At 33.9% G+C, this 24511-nt stretch overlaps 1 protein-coding gene across 2 annotated transcripts; it reads right to left on the reverse strand.

The window, feature by feature from the left end:
* Positions 1–4860: 4860 nt before the first annotated feature.
* Positions 4861–24184, reverse strand: LOC143249364 (glucose-dependent insulinotropic receptor-like). 2 transcript variants are annotated; one of them, XM_076499207.1, is made up of 4 exons: positions 24012–24184; positions 14145–14313; positions 8300–8686; positions 4861–7274 (listed from the first exon to the last, which is right to left on the reverse strand). In XM_076499207.1, the coding sequence occupies exons 3-4, from the start codon at positions 8652–8654 to the stop codon at positions 6397–6399; spliced, it is 1233 nt and encodes a 410-aa protein (XP_076355322.1). In that variant the 5' UTR covers positions 8655–8686; positions 14145–14313; positions 24012–24184; the 3' UTR covers positions 4861–6396. The 2 variants fall into 2 exon arrangements, with proteins under 2 accessions (XP_076355322.1, XP_076355250.1); XM_076499135.1 differs by having other exon boundaries at positions 8300–8689.
* Positions 24185–24511: the final 327 nt, after the last annotated feature.

Consider the following 24511-nt stretch of genomic DNA (forward strand, 5'->3'; position numbering starts at 1 on the left):
ATAAACTATTGAATAACACTGACTGGAGGAATAGATAAGCTCTATCCTATCTCATACATCCATAGTAGTAAACAGGTTGTAGTACCTTTACTGCATTTAGACTTTTCTTAAACTTCACTTAAATAGTTTTCATTACTATCCCCACTTAAGTTGTTCGTTCATTTTCACTAATTGTTTGTTCCTTAAACTGTGCTCAAATATTTGTTATTAATCATTGATGTTTTAACACTACTTGAGTTTAAATATTTACTTAATGTTAAATTGTAGTGCGAAAGTTTAGGTTTTAGTGATTTTTAATGTTCTAAGTCTCATTTAATATTTTCTGTGTTACTTACCATTAAGTTATCAGGCAGACAATGACTCTTAGATGCTTCCATGGGATTAAACATTGCTAGTTTATACACGTCTGATCTCCACAACAGATGCAAGTGATCATGTCATAAAACAAAGATTACGAAGTTCCACCTGCAAGTATTCTACTCACATAAATTCTCCTTAGGTAACGTTCTGGAAGGTTTATAACAAAATGATTTTGCTTGAGACCTGAGGAGGGACTGAAAGTACTTTAAAAGTTTTATTGTATAGTCAATATTTATTTGTAATATTAATGGAAGTAAATTATTATTTCAGGTTGTAATAAAAATAAAAGGCACCTCCGGTTGCCATTTTACCTTATCTTTATTGTATGTTTCAATTTCTCTTTTCCAACACGTGCACATATGTCAGTTAAATCCTGTATAAATAGTTTATTGTTAACCTGAAGATGACCTATGAAGGTCGAAATGTTGTTATCTATTTTATTTTAATAAACGTTTTGATACCCATACCAACTGTCGTTAGATACATTATTGTCAAATTGTCATGGAGAACTAACGTGAGTTACTGATATTGCACTCCTCTTTTACAACCATGAATCTGTTAACTAGACAAGAGGTGTGTAAAAAATTAGACATAAATTAGTACTGAGTGAAACAGTGTGTATTATACTCTGCTCTTTCTGCTTTGTATCTGAACGAATATAACATTTATCAAAGTAGTCAATGATACTTTCGTACAATACTTATATTATGTGGCTTCTTAGTGACGAAATAATAGACATTGCGTTAATATCTGAGTTTTAATACAACCTGTGTCAACCACGTGATCTAGTCATTAATCAAACTACCAAATTTAACATCAGCTTTTCTAGAATGTCAAGTTAGTTTTGAAAGTATAATCCTGAATTCTTAAGTAGGACATTTTCCCTCGCAAACCTTTAAATGTTCTCCTTTGACTTGATATACATAACAATAGCCTAAGAGTGAAACATCATAGTGATAAAAAACACTGCAACAATAAGAACATGTGTGTTGTGAGAATGTTATAGGAAAAGCAGTTCATTGTTAATAAATCAGGCGTTAAAATATAGATGACGAAAGGTATAGCCTTCAATCTCGATAACCATGTAGTTGTCCTGAAAGTGCAGTAGAAAATATACAAACTATCTTTAAAATTTAACATGTTAATTATAAGTTTTTTCTGCATTTTCCTTTATATACTGAACAACATACCAAATATCCTTCCACAAATCATCTTTAGTCTCGTCCACAGAACAGCAATTAAAAATAAAGTAAAAAGACAAAAATTCAGCGAAAAAATACAACACTGAAGAAAACAGCCCTTATTTGTCATCGTATGTTCTTATCATTTTGTTGCCTCCCAGTGTCTGTGGACTTACAATGTTAGTAACCGCGTTTCGATAGCTGTGATGGGTAGAGCACAGATAGCCAATTGTATTTATATTTCATTTGATTTTTATATAAGTTTTTTCTCCTTATATTGAATTAAATAGAGTTTGAAGTATCTAAGCCAAATGTTACATTACTGTTATTTTACTGCGTATGTTTGTACCTCCACCCTTTTGTTTATATAACAGAAGAAGCACTCAGCAATGTTAAACTTTACTGCATTTGTAACGTGTCACTAACTATTTGTATTCGTAACCTTAACTTAAAGTATCTTTATAAAATAAACAACAAATTCTAATCAAAACCAATTAAGCGTGAGACATATTAATGGTCCGTTTAATAATGTAGCTACGTTTGTTCAATCAGTTTCCAACAGTATGTATCCTGCTAGCAACTATACACAGGTTATCATCTATTTATGGGTAAGAACTAATAAAATTCATTATCAGCAACGCTAAAATCAGTATCTTTAATGAAATTTCTCCAGGCTTAGTTGATACAAGAGATCGTAGTTAATAGCACGGTCTGCTTGTAGTGACTGGACATGTACGAAGGAGAGAACAGTCAGGAAACTGAAAGATGACGATTCACTTCACCACACCTGCCTAGCGTGACAAATGTGATTAGCTCTTATCGATTCCTCGCGCTGTTATTCGAGAGAAGTTGATGTTCCCAAAAACACAAACACATACTTCTTACTGAATACAACTTTCTAATTAAAGATTACTTTCATAGTAAATTTGTTTGTTTTAACATGAGAAATATAGTGTAAATACATGTCGAGTTTCAAACTAAAATGCTATAAGTGACAAGATTAATTATAGGTGCTGATAGACTAATAATTATGAGGCTGGAAATTTAACTACAAACTTTTAAATTAGTCATTGAACAAAAATTTGCTGATGTAAAAGTAAGACCCATGAAAGGAATTGATGCCTAGATGATTCGATTAATTTTAAAATAAATATAATTTGAAGAATTTACTAATTTACATTTTACGGCTGTCGCCGATAATCCGTGACATGATAATCAGATAAAATATTAAATAAATGTAATTCTAACAACATATTTAACATTATCTATATATGTACCTAATGGGTGAAAAACTAATTTCACAAAAAAAAATGCGAAAAGTTCATGATCAGCAACTAACATCGATTCAGAAATAACCTCTAAAATTTACTGTCTACACATTTAATGTTGCGAAGTTAAAGTATTTTAACTATAAAGAAATTATAAGGAAAAATAATTGAAAATCACGAATAACGTTGAAACGGACAGAAAACTTTCTTTTCTATCACAACATTAAATCCGCATATTTGAAGTGCTGCATCATTCATAACAGTAACTAGAACAATTTTAACGGGTTTTTTTTGGTAAATGTTCATCGCTAAGAATCCAACTTTTGATGGTTACATTTACATAAAATTATTCTGTTTACTCAAGTAGCTAAAATTAAGTGAACTGAAGCTTTTGCCACATTTGTTTTCGTAGCATTATCAATATCTCTCCAATACATAAGTAAAGCATCATGCATTTTTACAAATACCATCACTTGCATGCTATAAGTTCTATCATTAAGTTATATAAATATAAATGTATGTAATTCTAAAACGATCTTTTTCCGGTTGAGTACTTGAGAAATATGTTCAAATAGAAGGAATAAAATACACGCAATTAGAAAATTTGTTAGATGATCCCTTCAGAAGAAAGAAGCGAAATAAAATTTCTGCACATTGTTTTCAGTTTGTAGTACAGTTCTCTTGTTAAGAATTCAAAACAGAGCAGAAGAGCTGTGACACTCCTCTTCATTTTTTAACCTTTTTATTGGTACAATAGAATATTCAAAAACGTTTATGTTAAACGTCAACGAAAAGTTTATTAAAACTATCACCTTCGAAATAAACATTTAAACATTTTGCATTTTACGAATAAAATTTTCTTGTGGGTAAATATGTAAATATGAAAGAAAATCCATGACACAAAGCGTTTAGATATATAATTATTTCTATATATGCTATTATAGCCTACTAACTTGTATCAAAATAATTTTGGAGCCTCACTACATCCTAGTTGCCATATCTAATACATTTTAATTATAGTCTTGTACCGTTACTTTCATCGCAAAATGTTGTCATGTCAAAGCATACCATCCCTCTCTGTAAGTTTTCTGTGATTCATCAAGTGTAAGAAGACGGTGCTTTCAAAGTGCCATTTTCAGTATTCTGATCCAACATAAATACATAAGCGACTTGAGCAGTATGTATTTGTTTAATTATTCACCTTTTTATTAAATGGCTTGAACTACGAGACAATTAAACGAGAGATATGCTTGAAAGCGTTATCTTAATGAATCCATAACCTGTTGGTACATTTCTAGATCTAGATCCTTCTTGATTATTATGGGTATTGTTGTTTAAAGTTAGTGGACAACTTTTGCCTCTGACCTTTGAATTCGTAAATTCTCATCTCTTACAAGATGCCTCATTTTGCTTACTACGGCTGTGGTACAACTTGTTGCGTGTCTTTTTTACAAGGTTCTGGTACCCCATATTGGTCCATATATCTTAGTTTTCCGATGCCATTAAGTAAAAGGAATATCTATTACTTGGAAATTTCAAATCTCCTTACTGAATAAATATATATTATTAGAGATTATTAATATTTTGAGTCTTATAACGTAAATAATATCAATAGGTTATTTTTCAAGAGGAAATTAAAACTTATTTACTTTTGTCGTAGGTCATAAAATATATCTACCATACGTTTTACTTGTCAATGCTAGTTATCCTTAAAATGAAAGAAATTTAAACCATCTCCTATTTTTAAATTGCATTTCTTGGAAAAAAGAAAAATCTGATATTACAACTCTTTTTTTTTATTGCATTGATGAGTGTTACTAAGTATTTCAAAACATGCTTTGAATATGTAATTGCAGAACGTCAGGTTAGTATCTGATATTATACAATAATACCGATAACTTGCACAAACGTATGATTTCAAAACATAAATATTCATAAAATATCTCACATACAAATTAATTTCCTGAATATTAGTTCTTTATATTAAAAAGCTGCATTCATACACTTTAGAGAATAAATATAAGTCACGAAAATATAGAGCAAGAAAATGCGTTTGTAGTATTAAACGTAAGTAAAACAAAGAAATTCATTTTACATCAATGGAAAAAGAAAAAAGTTTAATGTCATGTAAATAAAGAGATTAATCCTGATAAAGGTAACATATATCTTCAGAGCTTTTTTCTCCTATGTTGACATATAACTAGATTATTTGCTGAGTATAAAAATGTTGTCTTCTGATACTGAACAACAATCAAATTTTGACCATCATACGAAGCATTTTTGAATGACCTAAGCTTATCTATTTTTATGCACATATTAAGTGAGAGGCCACACACCACAAACGTTTGTGACACAAGTACCACATGCGTCATGTTTATCATAAAGTATTCTTTGGCTCACACTACCGAAGCATCCTCAGTAAAACTCTTGTCAGAGGTAGTTTGTTTTTATCATGAAAAATGTTCCTTACAAAGTGTGGAACACTATTTGACACCAACACGAACGCATCAGTTATTTAACTTGAAATACAATAGTATATTGCAAAGTGTTAACTATGTTGATTATTTTAAGATACCTCATTCACTGGCATACCCAGTTGAACCAATTCTTACAAATTTCGTAATCGTATCAATGCTATTTATAAATTTATGATATAAGTTTCTGTCTGAATTAATAAAGCACCTTAATGAAAGCTGATATGAAATTAAAAAGCGTTTATATTTTACTGACAAGATTTAAACTAATACCTACGCCACATTAGAAGTCGCCGTTCCGTGTAGCAGCGTATGTTCTAGTCATTAAACTATCGGTCTTAGTGGCATTTTAATAACAAATATTTCGGTTATATATGACAATAAAGAACAATTAAATCTAGTCAAAAAGTTTTTAAAAACATGTTTATGAAGATCAAATAACACACATTATAGAGACTATTTCTAGAAATACAGATAATGTGTTTCAGAAATAATTAAACTACTATTTCACGACTGAAATTAAAATTACATCTCAAATATAAAGTTAAAATAAATCGTATAATTGTACTTTACTAAAACAAATAAACATTTAAAAAAACAATTTTGCTCGAAAATATTAGTAATAATATATTGTTGTTTTAGAGCAAAACCACTTTGGGCTATTTGATGTATTCACCGCGGGGAAACAAATCTCAAATTTTAGCCTTTTAGGTCCGTTAGCTTTCCGTTGTTCTACCGAGGGCGGAGCTGATAATACTGAAAGTGATTTCATTGAAACTATTATGGATCTCACCAGATATTCGATGTTTAGAAGTTTTGTATAGGCTTATTTATTGGAACAAATGTAGCTTCAAAATTAAGAGAAAAATAAACTCTACATGAAAATTTTTATCATCACAGCACATGTTGTCGTTTTTTTAATTTCCACACACATAACCAATCTTTAGAATATCCTCATCTTACATTGTATAAAATGTGTTGTAATTTTTCACATATTGTTGTTTTTCAATTACAAGTACGGCCTGAAACCTTTTTATTAATTTTTACAACTAACCCAAATCAAATACATAAACATTTGGTAACTGATAACTGTTTCAACACTGTTTTGTGGAATTATACATGTTTTGCTCCAGAAACTTCATTTACTCCATTAGAGGACTTTGTGCTGGAAGTGCTAAATTTTGAGTTTGAAGCACTGGACGTGTTATTTTTATTTCTAAAAGCTGCTAGTCGACAGCTTTCCCTTTTCTTTTTCCTACACAAACAGTCCTCCACTATAAATGTCCTTATCCCTCTGTGCCACCAAGCGTAGATAAGAGGATTTAACAATGAGTTAAAAAATCCTAGAACTGCTAGAACAGTAGCCATTGTCACAGCTAACTGCATATTTGGTTTGGCTACATAGACGATCACAGCAATAAAATAGGGAAACCATGACAACACAAAAGCACTGAGTGTAAAAACTACCACTTTAATAGCCTTCCAGTTCTTCTTATCTCTACCTTCTTGGTTTAGGCAGGTAATAGTAAATATTTTCCTTTGCCCTTTAGAATGACATCTTTGAGAAAATACAGGTTTTAAGTTTTTCTCATCCTGGATTTCCGACATATGAATGTTTTCTGGAGACTTATCCACTGTGTTGTGCTTTCTAATTCTCACCTGGCGGATGGCTTTGTATAAGATGAACGTATATAATACAACAATAATCCCAAGAGGAAGAAAAAAACCAATGGTTACAGTAAATAAAAGGTGTTCTGGTTTGGCTGCTGTGACATACCAACATTGTGATCCATTACCGGGATAGGACCACCCCATAGCCGGTGAAAATCCAATCAGAACACATATAACCCATGAGAAACCAATCATTAATCTGGCTCGTTTTGTCGTCATCCAGTTTTTATAATAAAGCCCATAAGCTATGAAGATAAAACGGTCAATTCCGATCAAAGTGATACTCCAGCTAGAAGCCAATGACGCACTTACAATACTTCCTGGAAGAAAATAAAATAAATAAGGATGATTAAAGGTAAACTAAATATTCCTGTGAAATAACCTTTACAGAAAGATGAAAAATAATAACATTAAATATATTTCAAAGAGTGAGTTTTTAGATGAAACACAATAACTGTACATAGCTATAAAAGTCATATATTTTTATTTTTCTGCGACAGTTCCAGCTTAACTCTAGAACTGTAATTCGTGGTACTGACTTAATTTTTCTTCTTATCCACGAAAGTGATGGCTATAACCATGTTGAAATACATGAGTTAATATTCCCAAAATGATGTTAGGATTTGATAATAAGTAAATTAATTTAAAGTGATTGCACAAAGATGTTAACTGGATAGGTATATCTTGATAGTTATCATTTGGACTACCTTCTTGATGACGAGAAACCCACTTGAAATGAAAATGTATCTCAGAACGTCTGGTATGGGTATTAACACTTTTATTGATAAGCAGAAAACAACGTTTCGACCTTCCTAGTCATCTTCAGGTTAAGATGACGTAGGAAGGTCGAAACGTTGTTCTCTGCCTATCAATAATAGTGTTAATACCACACCAGCCGTTCTGAGATATATTTGGACTATCTGTTTTTGATAAATAAAAATATAGCTTTTAAATAGTTTAATAGTATTTATATTTAATTATAAATATTCATACACTGATTTATATGTTATAATAATAGTGTTATTCGCTTTAAGTATTCTGTAGTTCTCTCCTTATGAAACTTATATTATCTTTACAAATTCTTCAAAGTGTGATGAAATACATGCATCATTATATAAAATGATTTGATGGTAATTGAAATTTATTACAAAAATAATTAATGAGTTTGGAATAAAAAATGCTAATATTTTAATGAAAATTTAAATCAAGTATATAACACAAGGTACTCAGTATTATACCATTATTTAATAAAAACTATCCCACTTATTAAAACAGTCAGACATTATCATAAGAATATCAGTTAACTTACATTGTAGGAAAGCAATGGCGTTCAACAGTAACTTACCAAGTTGGATCAAACAGCAGGTTTGTGTTCTAATGGAATCAGGATAAAAGTGCCCAACAAGCACAGTAATGCCCGTTAAGACATCAGAAAGAGCTAAGTTGCCCAGAAACAAGTATGTACTTTTAGGAGTTACCCCTTTTTTCAAAAGCAGTCCAGACGAAATCACTACGGCGGAGTTAATTAGCACAATGACTGCCCCAATAATTGGAATAAAAATGTCATAAACTAACATTTGTGCCTTTTCACTGGAGGGAATATTGGTACCATTCACAGGTAAGTCGTCTTCAAAAGGAATGATGAATTCGGTGCTCTGAGTGTAGGTGCTTTTTGACTCGTTGAATTTGGATGGATCCATTCCAATAAGCGAACTTTTCACTTCTAAGACTACTTCTTTGAAGAGATGAAAAAGTATTAACTTTAATTTCAATTTACACAAATATTATATATTTAGTTTATTAATATCTTTATTTTTTGTTATTTTCCATGCAGACATAATTAAATAAATTTCACACATTAATTATAAAGTTATCAAACTCGTCAGATTTTAATGTAAGCTTATAATCTATACAAAGAACGTATTTGTATATATTAGGGGCTGGAATTGGTGTCTTAAGCCTAAACACAACCTTACTCGTGTTTGAGCATAATGACCGGATCTGAAATGCTTAGGATTCAGGAATACCCGTCCGTAATTTTGATTTAGTGACCAAAGAAGAAGGAGACGCCATGTTTGTTCGACATTTTGGACAGAATAACAGGTTTGACTAGAAAAGTTACAACCCCCTCATAACTGAAAATACCGAAGCGCATTATGTGACATCATATCTCACAATCAAACCCTTGGCTTTGCATTTCGACATGCTATTGAATAGGCTCTCCTCAGCCCAATATAGTAGACATAAGAACGGTGACGAGAAAAAAACTTCAAATCTTATATAAGCTGTTTTTTAACTTAATTTTTCACTGTCGTAAACGCAGAAAGGCTTAAACTAACTATCTTGGATACAACCAATTACAGATATGTTATATGTTTATTCGTTCATCTTATGTTCTTGAGCTGTATGAGACAATGTAAACTAAGTCAATGCTTAAAATTAATAACGTTGTAATTAGTGATTACAAACACTGTGACACCTAACAAATTAAAATAAACAAAAACTAGTGTCTTGAGTGTTTCGTCTATTATAATTGCATATTGCTGGATGTTCGGTTACGACTCGCTACTTACTTCACTGTTGTCATAGCATTGAAGTGCTGTATTATCAGCGTTCTCAACTGGTTGTTAAAATGTATTTGTCCACAATGTTATATTTTTTTAACCAATAACATGACTTGAATCTGAAATCTATAAGCAGTGTCGGTGTTTGAGAGGTTGCATAAATCAGTGAGTTGGCAGAAATTAACATTCTCTGAGGCTTATTTCAATTACAGTATAGGAAATATTTTCTATACAATCCTCCAAGGACACATAAAATATGTTGTAAAAAGAAATCAGACACAATTATAACACACGTGAATCTTCATTTCTAATTCTACCTTGACCCCTGGTGGCTCAGCACTGATGTTTGACGGCTTATAACGTTAAAATGCGGGATTTGGTCCCTGTGATTGGCGAAGAGAGCACACACTGTGCAGATAAAACGAACAAAAACCTTACAAACTTTCGTCACGTGTGTCATAGTAGTCAGTTTCATAGTTGTGCTAAGCAACTGAAAGCATGATTTCATAAACGCTTAATATTTGCCTGTGCCGGATGCCCCCGATAGTACAACGGTATGTCTACAGATTTAGAACGCTAAAACCAGGGGTTCGATTTCCCTCGGTGGGCTCAGCTGATAGCCCGATGTGGTTTTGCTATAAAAACACACACACACAAACGTGTGCCACATTTGTCAAATACTTTATATTGAGCCATAATTAAGTTAATTAAAATAAAAAAGTGAATTATGTTTTCTGAAACTAAACAGTTATTTTCACTACTGTTGTGTGCAATAAACGGTATGCACAAAGATGCGTCCGTTTTTTAATATTTTTTTTTTAGTTTTAGAAATTATAGCTTGCTAAACTGAAGATTAATCACACTTTCTAATATAGTTTAGAAAATACATAGAATTATTTTTCTCGAATGTTGATCGTATTTGGTGTGGTCATAATTACCTGATAAAGGGTAGTTACTGGGATACCAGTTTCTTCCGCTATAATTCTTCTTTACAAAAAAAGAGGCAGAAGAAAAGAAAAAAATCAGCAGTTGACTTCGAAGTGTCATTGAAAGCTTGTGAACCTCTGGCTAAGAAGCGTTCGTAAACCTTTTCTAATATTTTGTTAATTGCACCAGGAGATATACTTCATTTCAAAAGCATCTTGGGTTCAAGAGTTCTTTTTTATAAATACAATGTATGAAGGTGTTGCTTAATATTTGCGATAGGAATATGTTTCTGGAAACTCCTAAACACTCTACTGTGTTATTTGTTTTTATCTCTCCTATCCTCTACTCTTTGAAATGTTCTCGTTTGGTTCTACGTCACTTCATGCTGAAACAATCTGCTGCTGCATTTCGTTATCGGATGGTCAAGAATTTGCAGTGAAATTAGGATATATGTGCGATGAATGTCATCAATGACACGCCAGTATGTAAAGTAATGCAAATCGTTCTAATAAAATGCGATTAGTTTTCTGATTAGGTAGGGCGTGGCCTAATAGCTATCATGCTAAACTATACATTTGATGGTTTACGTTTCGAATTTTGTTGTCGTAAAATCGTGCTCCACATTTAGGGTTGTGGTTGCATTATAAAAGTGACGGCTATATCCTGATAGTCGATTAGAATAACCCAAATGTTACCACTGGATTATGTTCACTAGTTGTCTTCTGTTTAGTCTAGTGGTTCAACATTAGTGAAAGTTAATGCACGTGACTCATGTGTAGCTTTTCTCAATTATCCGAAACAAAAATACAAACCTCTGTGATTGTGCATATGTATAGACATAGTTTATTATTCCAAATGATGACCTTCAAACTCTTTTATTAATAATTAATTTAAATTTGTAAGTTTGTCTAATTTAATAGTAATTTACTTTTGCTTCATAAGTTTTCAAACTTATGCTTTGTTTGTTTGTTTTGGAATTTCGCACAAAGCTACTCGAGGGCTATCTGTGCTAGCCGTCCCTAATTTAGCAGTGTAAGACTAGAGGGAAGGCAGCTAGTCATCACCACCCACCGCCAACTCTTGGGCTACTCTTTTACCAACGAATAGTGGGATTGACCGTCACATTATAACGCCCCCACGGCTGGGAGGGCGAGCATGTTTGGCGCGACGCGGGCGCGAACCCACGACCCTCGGATTACGAGTCGCATGCCTTACGCGATAGGCCATGCCAGGCCCTCAAACTTATGGACTCAAATATTTTACAGCTTTATAGCAATGGTGCTTTCATCAATTCACACCATATTATAGATATTGAATTACTAGATATTTTGTTTCGTAACGAAAATCGTCTGACAACTTCCAAGTTAGAATATTTAGAAAAAATAAAAACTCGGCAAATAATTATAAAAATATAATTACTTTATAATTCGTTAAGTTATTATATAAACTTAATTACCTTGTAACTCAGTTATTATAAAAATTTAGTTAATTGTAACTCGGCCCGGCATGGCCAAGCGTGTTAAGGTGTTCGACTCTTCCGAGGGTCGCGGGTTCGAATCCCGGTCGCACCAAACATGCTCGCTCTTTCAGCCGTGGGGACGTTATAATGTGACGGTCAATCCCACTATTCGTTGGTAAAAGCGTAGGCCAAGAGTTGGCGGTGGGTGGTGATGACTAGCTGCCTTTTTTCTAGTCTTACACTGCTAAATTAGGGACGGCTAGCGCGGGTAGCCCTCGTATAGGTTTGCGCGAATTTCAAAACAAACAAATTAATTGTAACTCAGTTAGTTATTTTAAAAATTTACCTCGTAAATTAGCAAGTTATAATCAAAAGTTAATTATCTCGTAATCAGAGTTAAATCATTGTAATACCAAGTTCCAATATATAATAAGTTTTTTAGTATCTTAATTTAATTCATATTTTAGTCGCACCGTAAATCTAATAACATATACACTACTATCGTGTTTAATATTTCTGCAACCGAAGTGTATTTCATCGCTCAACATGTTAAATAAAAATTAACAGTATTTAAGCTCGTGCTTCAAGGTGAAAGCAATTTATAGCCTTACACATATTTGAATATACAAAAATATAACTAATTAACTTATAAAGAAAAATATATAATTAAGGGTAAAAACACAAAAAAACTTTATAGGTTACAGCTCACTGAAAAGGCTTTTTAACACTTCAAATTACTGGGTGTAGTTTTCTTGAAGGGTCTGTCGGTTACTAATCAACTATAAGTGTGGAAACTTATAATTTGGTTTTGCATTAATTTGAGTCCCACAATATGAGATGCTTGTCAGTGCATTGCCCGGTTTGGACCAACATTAAATTCTTCACTGCTGATAAGATTTGGTAACGCAATTATCTTTTTCAGAACTTGTGTCCATGGTATTGTTTGTTTATTTTTGAATTTCGAGCAAAGCGACACGAGGGCTTTCTGCGCTGGCCATCCCTAATTTAGCAGTGTAAGACTAAAGGGAAGACAGCTAGTCATCACACCAACCGCCAACTCTTGGGTTACTCTTTTACCAACTATTAGTGGGATTGACCGTCACATTATAACGTCTCCACAGCTGAAAGGGCGACGATGTTTGGGGTGACAGGGATTCAAACTCGTGACCTTTAAATTACCAATCGAGTGCCTTAGCCACCTGGCCACGCCGGGCCGTTCAGAGGATCATCTGAGTTTATATGTAGTTACAACATTTGATAAATGAGTTCGTTTTTGAGAAACAAAGACAGGAAACTTGGGAGTAACATTTATCGTAAATCAGGGATTACTTAAGATAAACAACCAGGAAATGCTAATTGGTCCTTCATCTCTATTTATACATAAAGGTCTGTTTTTGAATATGCAAATACTTCTTCGCTGAAGTTCCTTTTTTGTGTTTGCATTTCTTAAGGTCATAAATAGTATTTTTATCCTATATACATTTTGCTGCAACTGATTTGGAAAATTCCATCTTTATCTTAAAACTTTTTTGAATCTTTCAGTGTTTAAGAATCGTTGATAATTTTGTATTGAGGAATAACTGCTACTTTATTAATCTTAAATACAAAAACCTTAGCAACTGCCTTGCAAAATCACAGAAAAAAATGGTATACTAATGAACACGTTGTATGATGATTTTAATGGATTTTTCATTTGTAGACGTTTGTCGTTCATTTTATGGAAAGCTCTGTCGATAATTATAAAGTCATAACCTCTATCGACTGCTTCGGCTTTTAAATACACTTTTCATGATTGATAACTATGATATCAGAACATATACTAAAAACACACCAAACATATGTGTAAAATATGCATAATTTCTTACTTAAAAGGTGGTAACTTGGACGCGTAGACCGAAACTAATCAGCGGTAACCTAAACTGGAGATATTTTACTTTTCATTGTCATTTACATGTCATTTTTTATTTTTTTACTCTTTACCTAATAGCACAAGAAGCCTGAAAGACATAATAAGAAATACTTACAATAAAAGTTGTTAAATAAATTTGTGCTCAACGGCGTAATTCACTCCGCAAGAATATTCCACAACTTGTCCAACGTTAACTCAAGTTGGTTAGGAATAACGTAGAAAGCAAATAAAATAATGATGGAGATTGAATTCTTATGTTTGGAATCAGTGTTTATTCTGTTAAACCACCGATAAGTCCGTATTACAGGTTGTTCAAATATAAAGTACTTACCCGTGTCTTCGTAACGAATGTTTTTCAAGGGATATTGCTACACTCTGATCTTTATGGTATTTGTTCTTTTGTTCTCATCTTAGATTCGAACACTCTGTTACTTCTAGAATTATTATGGAATAAGGTTTCTTGACGAGTTTCTCATGTCGTAAACAATAAGTCACTTCCTCTGAAAGTAGGAAATGTAATATACATATAACATTTCCCTGTCTACTAATAAATTTAATTAGAACCTTAACCAAATGGTTTTTGTGTAATACATTAATCGAAATACTTTTTTTTAGTATTTATATGAAGTTGATTTTATAATAGAATGCTATAAAGTACATCGCTAGTGAAGTGTTTGTTTGTTTTTGAATTTCGCGCAAAGCTACACTAGGGCTATCTGCGCTAGCCGTTCCTAAATTAGTAGTGTAAAACTAGAGGGAAGGTAGATATTTATCACCACCCAACTCTTGGGCTACTCGTTTACCGATAAATAGTGGGATTAACCGTCACATTATAACGCCCCCACGACTGGGACGGCGAGCATGTTTGGTGCGACCGGGATTCGAACCCTCAACCCTCGAATTAAGAGTCGAACGCCTTAACACGCTTGGCCATGCCAGGCCATAGTGAAGTGACTCCTTTATTTGCATATCTTCTTTGTCATTACAATCAGTACAAAGCTGATACTAACAATATATATAGAGGAACAAACTACTCAGATGTTTAACATTCATGTTTAGATAATATATGTTAAAAGGCATAACAGTACAGTTCTCAGGGCGTTTGTTTGTCTGACCTGATCTAACGATTTTCGTATTCTTTGTCATGTCGATTGGCACAATGAATCAGTAAGTTGTGCAACATACTGTACAACAGCCAAACACTAGAGAAGACAATTTCTTGCTCCTAGTCACAATGAATACACATAAAAAGCGCCTACGCCCAAAGTTTTGATTGATCACCCATGTGTATTTAGTCTACTCACTCTTAATGCCCAAGTTTCAGTTGTTTTATTAATGGTTTTGTTTCTTAAAAATATCCATTCATGTTTAAATACAATTTCTACATTTTCATGTTTCATCGTTCAAACTGCTGTAAATCTGAAGCTATAAAGCTCATTATTTTCTATCACTAGGTGATGATCATAGTTACTGTTTCTTATCTTTGATTTACATAACTATTAAGGGAACTTAGTCATATCATTATCAGTAATTGTAGGAGCTGTAATGAACAACAAATTATGAATTACTAAAAACGGTCGTTTATACACTCAATAAAACTAATCATGTGTTCTTAATTTATTCTCAATATAATAAGTAGTTTATAAGTGACTATCACGATTTTAATGTTCACAAAGATTGCTGAAAACCGTTAATGCTATGAGATAATTTTACTTATACGCAATAAATATCAGAGATAGACAATTTTATGTATCTAAATTGTCCACATTAATGTTTAGCACATCGTGAACTTACTTCTAACTAACGCTAAGTCTGGCATAACGTACGTATACGTGATAAGAAACAGTTTCTAAAAAATGTATTTAAAACTCCAAGTGCCGGAGGAAATGATAAAGCTGAGCAAATTGTATTTGAAAAATTCATATTTACCAGTAGGTAAGAATCAGCTAAGCTTTCAAACACAGGGAATATAAATAATCTGATAGCAACAATTAACGACTAAGACTAACTGTGTTTCACAAACAGTAAAACACAAAAGCCAAGTGTATCAAAAACCAGTTTGTTTGTGTTTTAGTGCAAAAATATAAAATGAGCTTCAAGTACCCTGTCTTTCGCGGGGAGCTCAACACCAAATTTTAGCATTGTAAGTCCTCAAACGTACCGCTAAGACACCGACTAACGAAGAAAACTGAAATGCGCGTATAAGTAAGGATAACTTACGTTAATATGGAATGAAAGTGAGATACGTCTGAAATACTCAGTCGAACAAAACATACAAAATGTTCAATATCTTATATTTGAAATTATAATTCAATGTGTTTTGGGTTTCTGTGTGTTAGTCTAGCTCAGGGATCACCAAACTTTTTTCACAGGGGGTCAGATTACTTGGGGAATGAGAAGCGCGGGCCACATGATCATTATGTTCAATACTCATAAGCTAGAACGAAAGTTCTGTAAAAGACTTAACACTAAGTTTAGGATGCCACATTAGCCAGTAGCATGAAATACACACATATAATGAAAAGAAACAGAAATACAACCAACATTTTTATTTACCAAAAGTATCGAAGAAGGTGACATTAGCAAAAACAATTGTCACATCGCACAGAGTAAGTACATATCTGAATTTCACTAAGCCGCAATAAAGTTAGTGAGATTTATGGATTTCAAAATATCTTCAATGTTCGGTTTTGAATTGCTGCATCCAATCATTAAAATTGTTCATCAGTCAACCTTGATCGATGTACCGACTACACATACTTCATTTTTTAAAATGTTTGTTCACAGACATAAGTTGTTCCGAACACTGATGCCATATCAGATGCGAAATACTTCAGCTTTGGAAAATCATCTCTCTGTGTTTTGTTTTCAACAAGTCATTTCCTTGCAAATCGATGACCTCCAACTGAAGTTCCACTGGCACGTCATCAATGACACAATCAAAAGGATTCTGAAAAAGGAGAATGTCACTTTCGATTCTGTCGAGATCCGAAAATCTCTCTGAAAATGCTTATTTAAATCATCAATAATCTTTTTCTGAAACTCCAGATTGACATCTTCTGTGATTCCAGCATGAAACTCATTGAAACACTGAAAATGAGAGAGGTTTCCTCCTTCCAAATGTGCTTCAAACAATGACAGCTTTCTCCGAAATCCTTTAATGATTCCATAGAGATCACAGACAAGGTTGTTCTTCCCCTGAAGTTTCAAGTTCAATTCATTCATGTTGGATATGATATCAACCAAAAATGACAACTTTGACAACCAGGTTGGATCCGACAGAAGTGGATCGGCTCTATATTTCTCGATAAGAAATATATCTATTTCTCTTCTCAGCTTATGAAAACGAGACAAGACTTTACCGTAGCTGAGCCATCTCACCGTCGTATGATAAGACAAGTCACAGAAATCCGAATCAATTTCTTCAAGAAACGCCTTGAACTGGCGATGATTAAGTGCATGACCCCGAATGAAGTTCACTGCAGAAATGACTGGTTTCAGTACGCGAGAAATATTTAAGTCTTTTCCACAGAGTGTTTGCTGATGTATGATGCAGTGTATGAACAGAGCGCTTGGGAGTTGAAGATCTTCCAACTGTTTCCTGATCAGCCCCACCAGACCCTTCTTTACTCCAGCCATGTTTTTAACTCCATCAACTGTTACACCTCTTAGCTGATTCCACTGAAGGTTATAGTCTTGCAAAGTTTTATGCACTTTCATTAAAATGTCTTCTCCAGTTATTCTTCCGTCCATGCTACAAACTGATGCCAACTCTTCCGTGATCTGAAAGTCTAAATTAACTTCACGAATGAACACGAGAAGTTGTGACGTACTCGAGAGATCAGTAGACTCATCCAGTGCCTGAGAATACCATAGGAAGTTTTTAGCTTTTTGGCGTATCTGTAATGCGATGTTCTCTCCAAGTTCTTCTGCTTTCCGTACAACTGAACTTGCTGAAAGGCTGATACTTTCAAAGAAATTGGCTTTTTCAGGACACAGCTCATTTGCTGTTTCCATCATACACTCTTTGATGAAGTTGCCGTCAGTAAAAGGTTTTCCTCGCTCTGCCATCCTATGCACTATTTTGTAACTTGTACAAGTGACAGATTCATTTTCAGCAAACTTTCTGGTGAAGAGATTCTTTTAAGATTCAAAAATACGTTTCATGGATTCAAATGTCTCAGAACGGAACTTTCCTGAAAATTTCAAATATGTTGATAGATGTTTTGTTTCATAGTGACGCCGAAGATTGTACTCTTTTAAAACAGCAACACTTTCGGTCCATATCACACAAGTAGCTTTCTGGTTTTTTGTTTCCACAAAGAAGTACTTTTCTCCCCATTCTTCATTGAAAGCACGACACTCAGAGTCCACTTTTCTTCTTTTAAAAGCAGCCATAACGATGGGTGAAAGAAACAGGATCTGAAAATGTAAAACACAGAACGCTGTGAGAAAAGTATTGTACTGGTCCAAGAACGCAGAAACAAAATATATTGAAACGTACGTTTGCCACGACACTTACCTAAGAACGAGTTACGAAAAGCGCATAACCCGACTACTAAGAGAAATGAGCTTGCTGAAACGGTAACCCTAGGCCGCTGAATTTACAAGACGTGTCGATAGGACGAGGGTTAAGTCTGTACTTGTTTTCGAAATCCTAATGCTTTCATAGATACGTGTCTCGATATGAATAAACGGGCAGCAAGGACGAAAGAAAAATTTTCCTATTGGTTAAAATGCGCGTGACAGCCTTGTTTCTTTTTATCATAACGTCTTGTGTTTGCCAGCTCAAAGCTACCATCGGCGTGATTTATTTTGTTATGACATTCGGACATTTGATGAAATGTCACCTTTTATTTCTAAGCAACTAGCTGCTGGCGGGCCGGACAAAATGACCTCGAGGGCCGTAGTTTGGTGACCCCTGGTCTAGCTGATTGATGACATCAACAAAAGCATAACCAACTGAATTAAGAAGCGAAGTCGATAAAGAGAGTAAGTTTCCTTTTTGTTCTTACATTGTTTGTTTCGGTTTTGATAGTGGCTCTGTTACTTCTTACTGGTTATAAATTGCGTAGTTTAAGAGTAGAAAATTAGTAATAGCGTGGCTGGAAATTGAAAATTCCCGACAAAAAATCAATTCATAAATAAATATAGAGAAATATAGAGAACTTGGTATAACAAGTATTAGCAAATGAAACTAGAAACACGTAAAATTTTAAAAGAGCATGAAATCGCTATGAATGATCTTTCTAACCTCGATTTCAGTGAAGATACTTAAGCTGCGAGAGATATTCGCGAAGAATATCATAACGTTAATATAAAACTTACAAAGATGAAGCTTGAAAATGAAACGCTTACAAGTTGGGGGTAGAAGCTTGAAAATAAAACTTGATGAAAAAAACATTTAATTGGAATATAAAGAAAATTCAAATTAATCATGAGTGGCAGACGAACCAATCCTGGAGATTGTGCTGGCACACATGAAAGAAGCACCCGTGTACAGTGCCCTAAATTTTCCGAAGACAGTTTAAATGTATTCTTCCGCAATTTTGAAAAAAATAGCGAGATCAGAGATATGGTAACCAAAGGATATGGTAAGAAAGCTAATTTTTGTATTATTTGGGAAAGCGTTAGCACCATACAATAAAATTTGGAGCAGCGACTAAATAAAGTGTGATATAGAGAAATCAGTTATTATAGAGACTTATGAGCTGAGTCCGGAAGCTTATCAGAGAAAATTAAAATTTAGAAAAACGTAATTGAGACTTTTAAAGAGCATTAGAGATGGCTGTATGAGTTATTAGTTTAACTGCAGTGGAGACATTAACAAGGTTCTATATCTGATGTTGTAAGAATAAATATTGAAAAAAATTACCAAAACAGTTTGTAATATGGTTAAAATATAGGAAGTCAGAAAACTTATGTGAGTGAGTAACATTAGCTACGTAGTGACGAGAGAACATAGCTGTAGAACTTTTTTTTTTAGTTTCGCACAAACATACTCCCTAATTTAGTAGTGTAAGACTAGAGGGAAGGCAGATAGTCATCACCACCCACCGCCAACTCTTGGGGTACTCTTTTACCAATGAATAGTGTGATTGACCGTTATATTATAACGCTCTTACGGCTGAAAGAGAGAGCATATTTGGCGCGACGGGGATGCGAACCCGCGACCCTCGGATTACGAGTCGCACGCCTTAACACGCTTGGCCATGCCGGGCCTCGTTGTAGAACTCTTTACCACAAACAGTTAAAACTGGGTCAGTATACTTCCTAAGAAATATAACACAAACCTTTCCACAGATTGATTAAATAATTGATTAATGTTTTATGTGATAAAGTTAGACATATAGTTGAATTATGTAGTCATAATAACTAAAACTGCAGAAAAAAATGGAAAATATAAAGCGTTACATTTAGAAGAAGTGATAATGAATGGACAAGCCATAAATGCGTTAAGAATACTAATAGTTGGAAAATTCTGATGAAAAAAAGAGTTAGTAATGGATAGTAATTAACTCCCAGTTGATTAATTATATTTAATTGAGCTTAACTTAAGGCTCGGTATATTGCACCACTAACTAAAGTCAGTCAGATTGAAAGATCGAGTATCTAAAACCGAAGTAGTCCTTATATTATCCCCTGGTAGCGCAACTTTTAACTGCCGACAAATAATTATGTTCTCAAAATGAAACATTTTCCAGCACGGTGACCGACCTTATTTTCAAAACTTGAGACACTGACTACGTAGATACAAATAAATATGTTCTTAATACGAAATTTTTCTTAGCAGCTAAGTTTCTGCAGACTCAGGATGCTAAAAACCGGTTTTTCGATACCTGTGTTGGGCAAAGCACGTATATATAGCCCATTGTGTAACTGAGCTACAAACATTTATGCTGAGCTACAAGCAAACAAACACAGCCCAAAAAACGACTTTATTATTAAAATTAAAACAATGAAGATTAGCTCATTAGTATAAATAATTATGTTCTCAAATATTTTCTTGCAAAATGACCTGATAAACTGTCGTACTAAAATTGATTAAAAATAAAACTGAAAAATAATAAAGTAATTGAATATGTTACCGGAGAGCTGAATAATAAAGTATTTTAATAGTCTGCTGAGGATAGGGAGGCTGTCCCTATTTTTACGTATTACAATCTATTTCGGACGAGTCTCCTATTTATTATATTACCTATTACGATTTTAAATTGACGGAAATTTGAAGTTAGAAATTAATTTAATATAATTATGCATCAAATTTGCAATATTTGCTAACAAGATTGCTCTACACAATTTTCTTTCAGAGCGTAAATATATTTAAATATACGAACAACAATATAGTTTGTAATAATGATTATTGCAAATAATGAACAAAAGTTTTATATACTTACAAGTAATATTGAATTCTCTACTTGGTAGCGAATGAATTTTGAGTTGATATTGGTGCAGTTCGCTTAACGATTAGTAAGTTAATTGTCTATTCTTGGCTGGTCTCACGCCGTTTCCAAATTGACTTTTCTTCGATGATAATATCTAATGTCCTTGTAGAAATACTAATGTCTAAAGTTAATTCACTGTAAACGATTTGTAATGTTCGAAATCTATAAACGTTTGTGGTCAAGTATCACTTGTTTCCCAATAAACAAATGTTACTCACAATTATAGCCTCAGAGGTTTATGGTCTATATACTATTTGTAGTAAACCAACAATATAAAACTGTCTCTTGGCACTTCGATTTATAAACTTCAGGCGAGGTTCTCGAAATTTCAGTTGGCAACCACACTTAAAGATTCGCTATTGCTTTCCTAAAACATATATTGTTAGTTCTTACTCTCGAGAATCTTCTACAAATTTAGGGAATACGTGAAAGTATAAGTTACATGCATTTATATACTACTCAAAAAGTTAAAGAAACTAGTACATATTTCAGCATATTTTTTTCATAACTAAATGTATCTATAAAAAACACATTCTTTTGCCTACAAGTATATTTTTAAGCTTGCGAGTGAAGTTTGAAGCAACTCAAACGAAACTCACTTCATTCAAGGAGAATACAACTCAAGGTACCGTATATAAGACTGTTACGTGAAACTATGCATTCCTCATTAATTCTTGAAACAAACACCAACATGGATCTTTTGTGGCTCGTTTTATCAGTGTGTACCTTCATCTTGTGTACCCAAGCAGTTAGGCGCCATCTGACAGAGAAAGAAGTGGCCAGGGCAGTCCAGATGCTGGAGGATGGCCAGACCCAAAGGAGAGTGGCATAGCGCGTCGGTGTGTCACCAAACGTCATCAGTCGACTTTGATGACGCTATCAGGAGACGAACTCTTATGGCAGGAGAACATGTCAAGGCCGTCATCGCTGCACAACAGCCAGAGAAGACCGCTACATCGTGACTACCGCTCTGCGGGACAGGTTAGCTACCGCTCTATCACTGCGAAATGAACTTCAGCATTCCACTAGAACCCGTGTGTCGACCCAAACAGTTCGCAGTTGTCTGCACGAAGGGCGCCTTAGAGCCAGGTTGGAGTTTGCTCGTCAACACCTGGACTGGGAACTTTGTCAATGGGCCACCGTGCTGTGGACAGACGGGATCAGGTTCACTGTCTCGTGATGATGGACGTGTGAGAGTGTGGGGACGCCTGAAGAGAAATTTTCCGCCTGTAACATTGTGCAAGTCGACGCTTATGGAGGAGGTTCTGTAATGGTCTGGGTTGACATATGCTTGGGTGGCCGCACGGATTGACTCATACTCGACAGGGGTGCTTTAAAAGCACGACGATATAGAGACGAAATTCTAGAACTCATTGTGTAGCCTAGTGCCAGTGCTGTCCGAGATGGGTTAATTCTCATTTAGGTTAACGCGCGAGCCCACGTCGCCAAACTGTCTATGAACTTCCTTGACGAGGAAGGTATAGAGACATTTGAAAGACCCGCCAGATCTCCAGATTTAAATCCGTTTGAACATTATTGGGATATGTTAGTGAACACCAGCACCCTCTTCAGAATGTACAGGAACTCCGACAGGCTCTGGTAGACAAGTTGGCTGCCATACCACAAGATAACATCGATAGACTGATTCGAAATGTGCCAAATCGATGTTAGGAGTGTCACTGCCCGTGGAGGTCACATTAGATATTGAATGTTTCAAACATTTTTTGAATAAACGCATGTAAACTGTTTAAAGTATTGTTTCATATGGGATATCAATTTTGTTGATATTGGTCATTTTTAAACATTTTATTTCTTCGTGTTTTACTGTTCATCACACATTAAAAAGTGGATACAGATGGAACTGAAATGAGGCAAATTACCTAAAAGAATAAAAATATTATCATATTGGTAACACTGAGATAAATTATATAAGAAAACGTACTTATTCCTTTAATTTTTGAGGCAGTTTATAGATATATATTCAACAAAAACAACCACTGATATTAAAATAAATATGTATTAGTAAATCTATTAAACTATGAAGGAAACATGTATATACTATTATTTATATTTGCACGAGTACAAATTTTGTCACGCAGTTTTCGTGTTCGATATTTTTGACATGCTAATGGCAGATTTTATAATATTCCAATAATACCTGCAAAAAAAAACAACCCATAACATCAAATAATTAACTGCTGCACCTCATTGCTGCAAGTAAGACACGCTAGCAGTTACTTATTACCTCAGTAAAATACCGCAGCAGTCATATGTCAGTAGTCAAATAAACGGCAATAAAACTACGGCAGTAGAATGTGGTAGAACTGTAACTCATATCGTGTTTCACAATGAGTCAGCAATAAAACTACGGCAGTAGAATGTGGTAGAACCGTAACCCATATCGTGTTTCACAATGAGTCAGCGGTGAGTGTAGAGACTCATTATGGGTGTGAAATATTAAAATATGTTTACGTTCATAGTACATTAAAATCCTTGGTAACATATTTTAAGTAACTTGCATCTTTATTGTGTTTCTTTAAGGGGTTGATTAAGAGAAGGATCGTTACTGAACATATTTAAAATATGTCCAATTACTGGGAAGTCACAGATAACATAATGAATAGAGATATAGTAAATTGTATATAATAAGTACACGTACGCTATTTTCGTTAAAATAACATACTAACATACATAAATATAAAGCTACATTTGCATGCTACCGTCAAACTGAATTAACTTTGTCAAATACTTACCTTTGTTTTATTCTAATAGCTACTTGTGCGAAGAAGACTGAAGGGTTTAAAACTATATTTACGGAGAATCACATATATGTGCCACAATATTTTATAAACGTAAAGAAACCTCAACAGTTTCAAGCGAAATCCGTGTTAAAAGTGCGAAAAATCAAATCGATAAATGCTTATATGTTTATACCACTGAAAACGTAACAAAGGTATTTTTGTGCCATCCTTATTGGAATATTTATATGACGAATAGCAATAAGAGGTAAAATTCCGATTACTCTAGAGAAACAAATACCTTGGAAAACCCCAGCTAATACGTTAGATCATAGCATATTTATCTGAATACTTACATGTACTGTTGGTTTGCTGAAAGTCAGGGTGGGATTGAAATAAAATTCCCCAGTGTCTGGAGCTCTTGACAAACACCCACTGTTAGAGTAAACGTACGAGTTAATGTATGTTTAAATAAAAAAGATTCCGGAATAACTGTTGAATAGCATAGACTTTTG

Source organism: Tachypleus tridentatus, chromosome 1, assembly GCF_004210375.1.
Source record: "Tachypleus tridentatus isolate NWPU-2018 chromosome 1, ASM421037v1, whole genome shotgun sequence".
NCBI classification, from domain to species: domain Eukaryota; kingdom Metazoa; phylum Arthropoda; class Merostomata; order Xiphosura; family Limulidae; genus Tachypleus; species Tachypleus tridentatus.

Coding starts and splice junctions, on each gene's coding strand:
- LOC143249364 (XM_076499207.1), bottom strand. CDS start 8,654: ATGGATCCATCCAAATTCAACGAGTCAAAAAGCACCTACACTCAGAGC. Junction 7,275..8,299: donor CTGCTGTTTGATCCAACTTG/GTAAGTTACTGT, acceptor ATTTTCTTCCAG/GAAGTATTGTAAGTGCGTCA.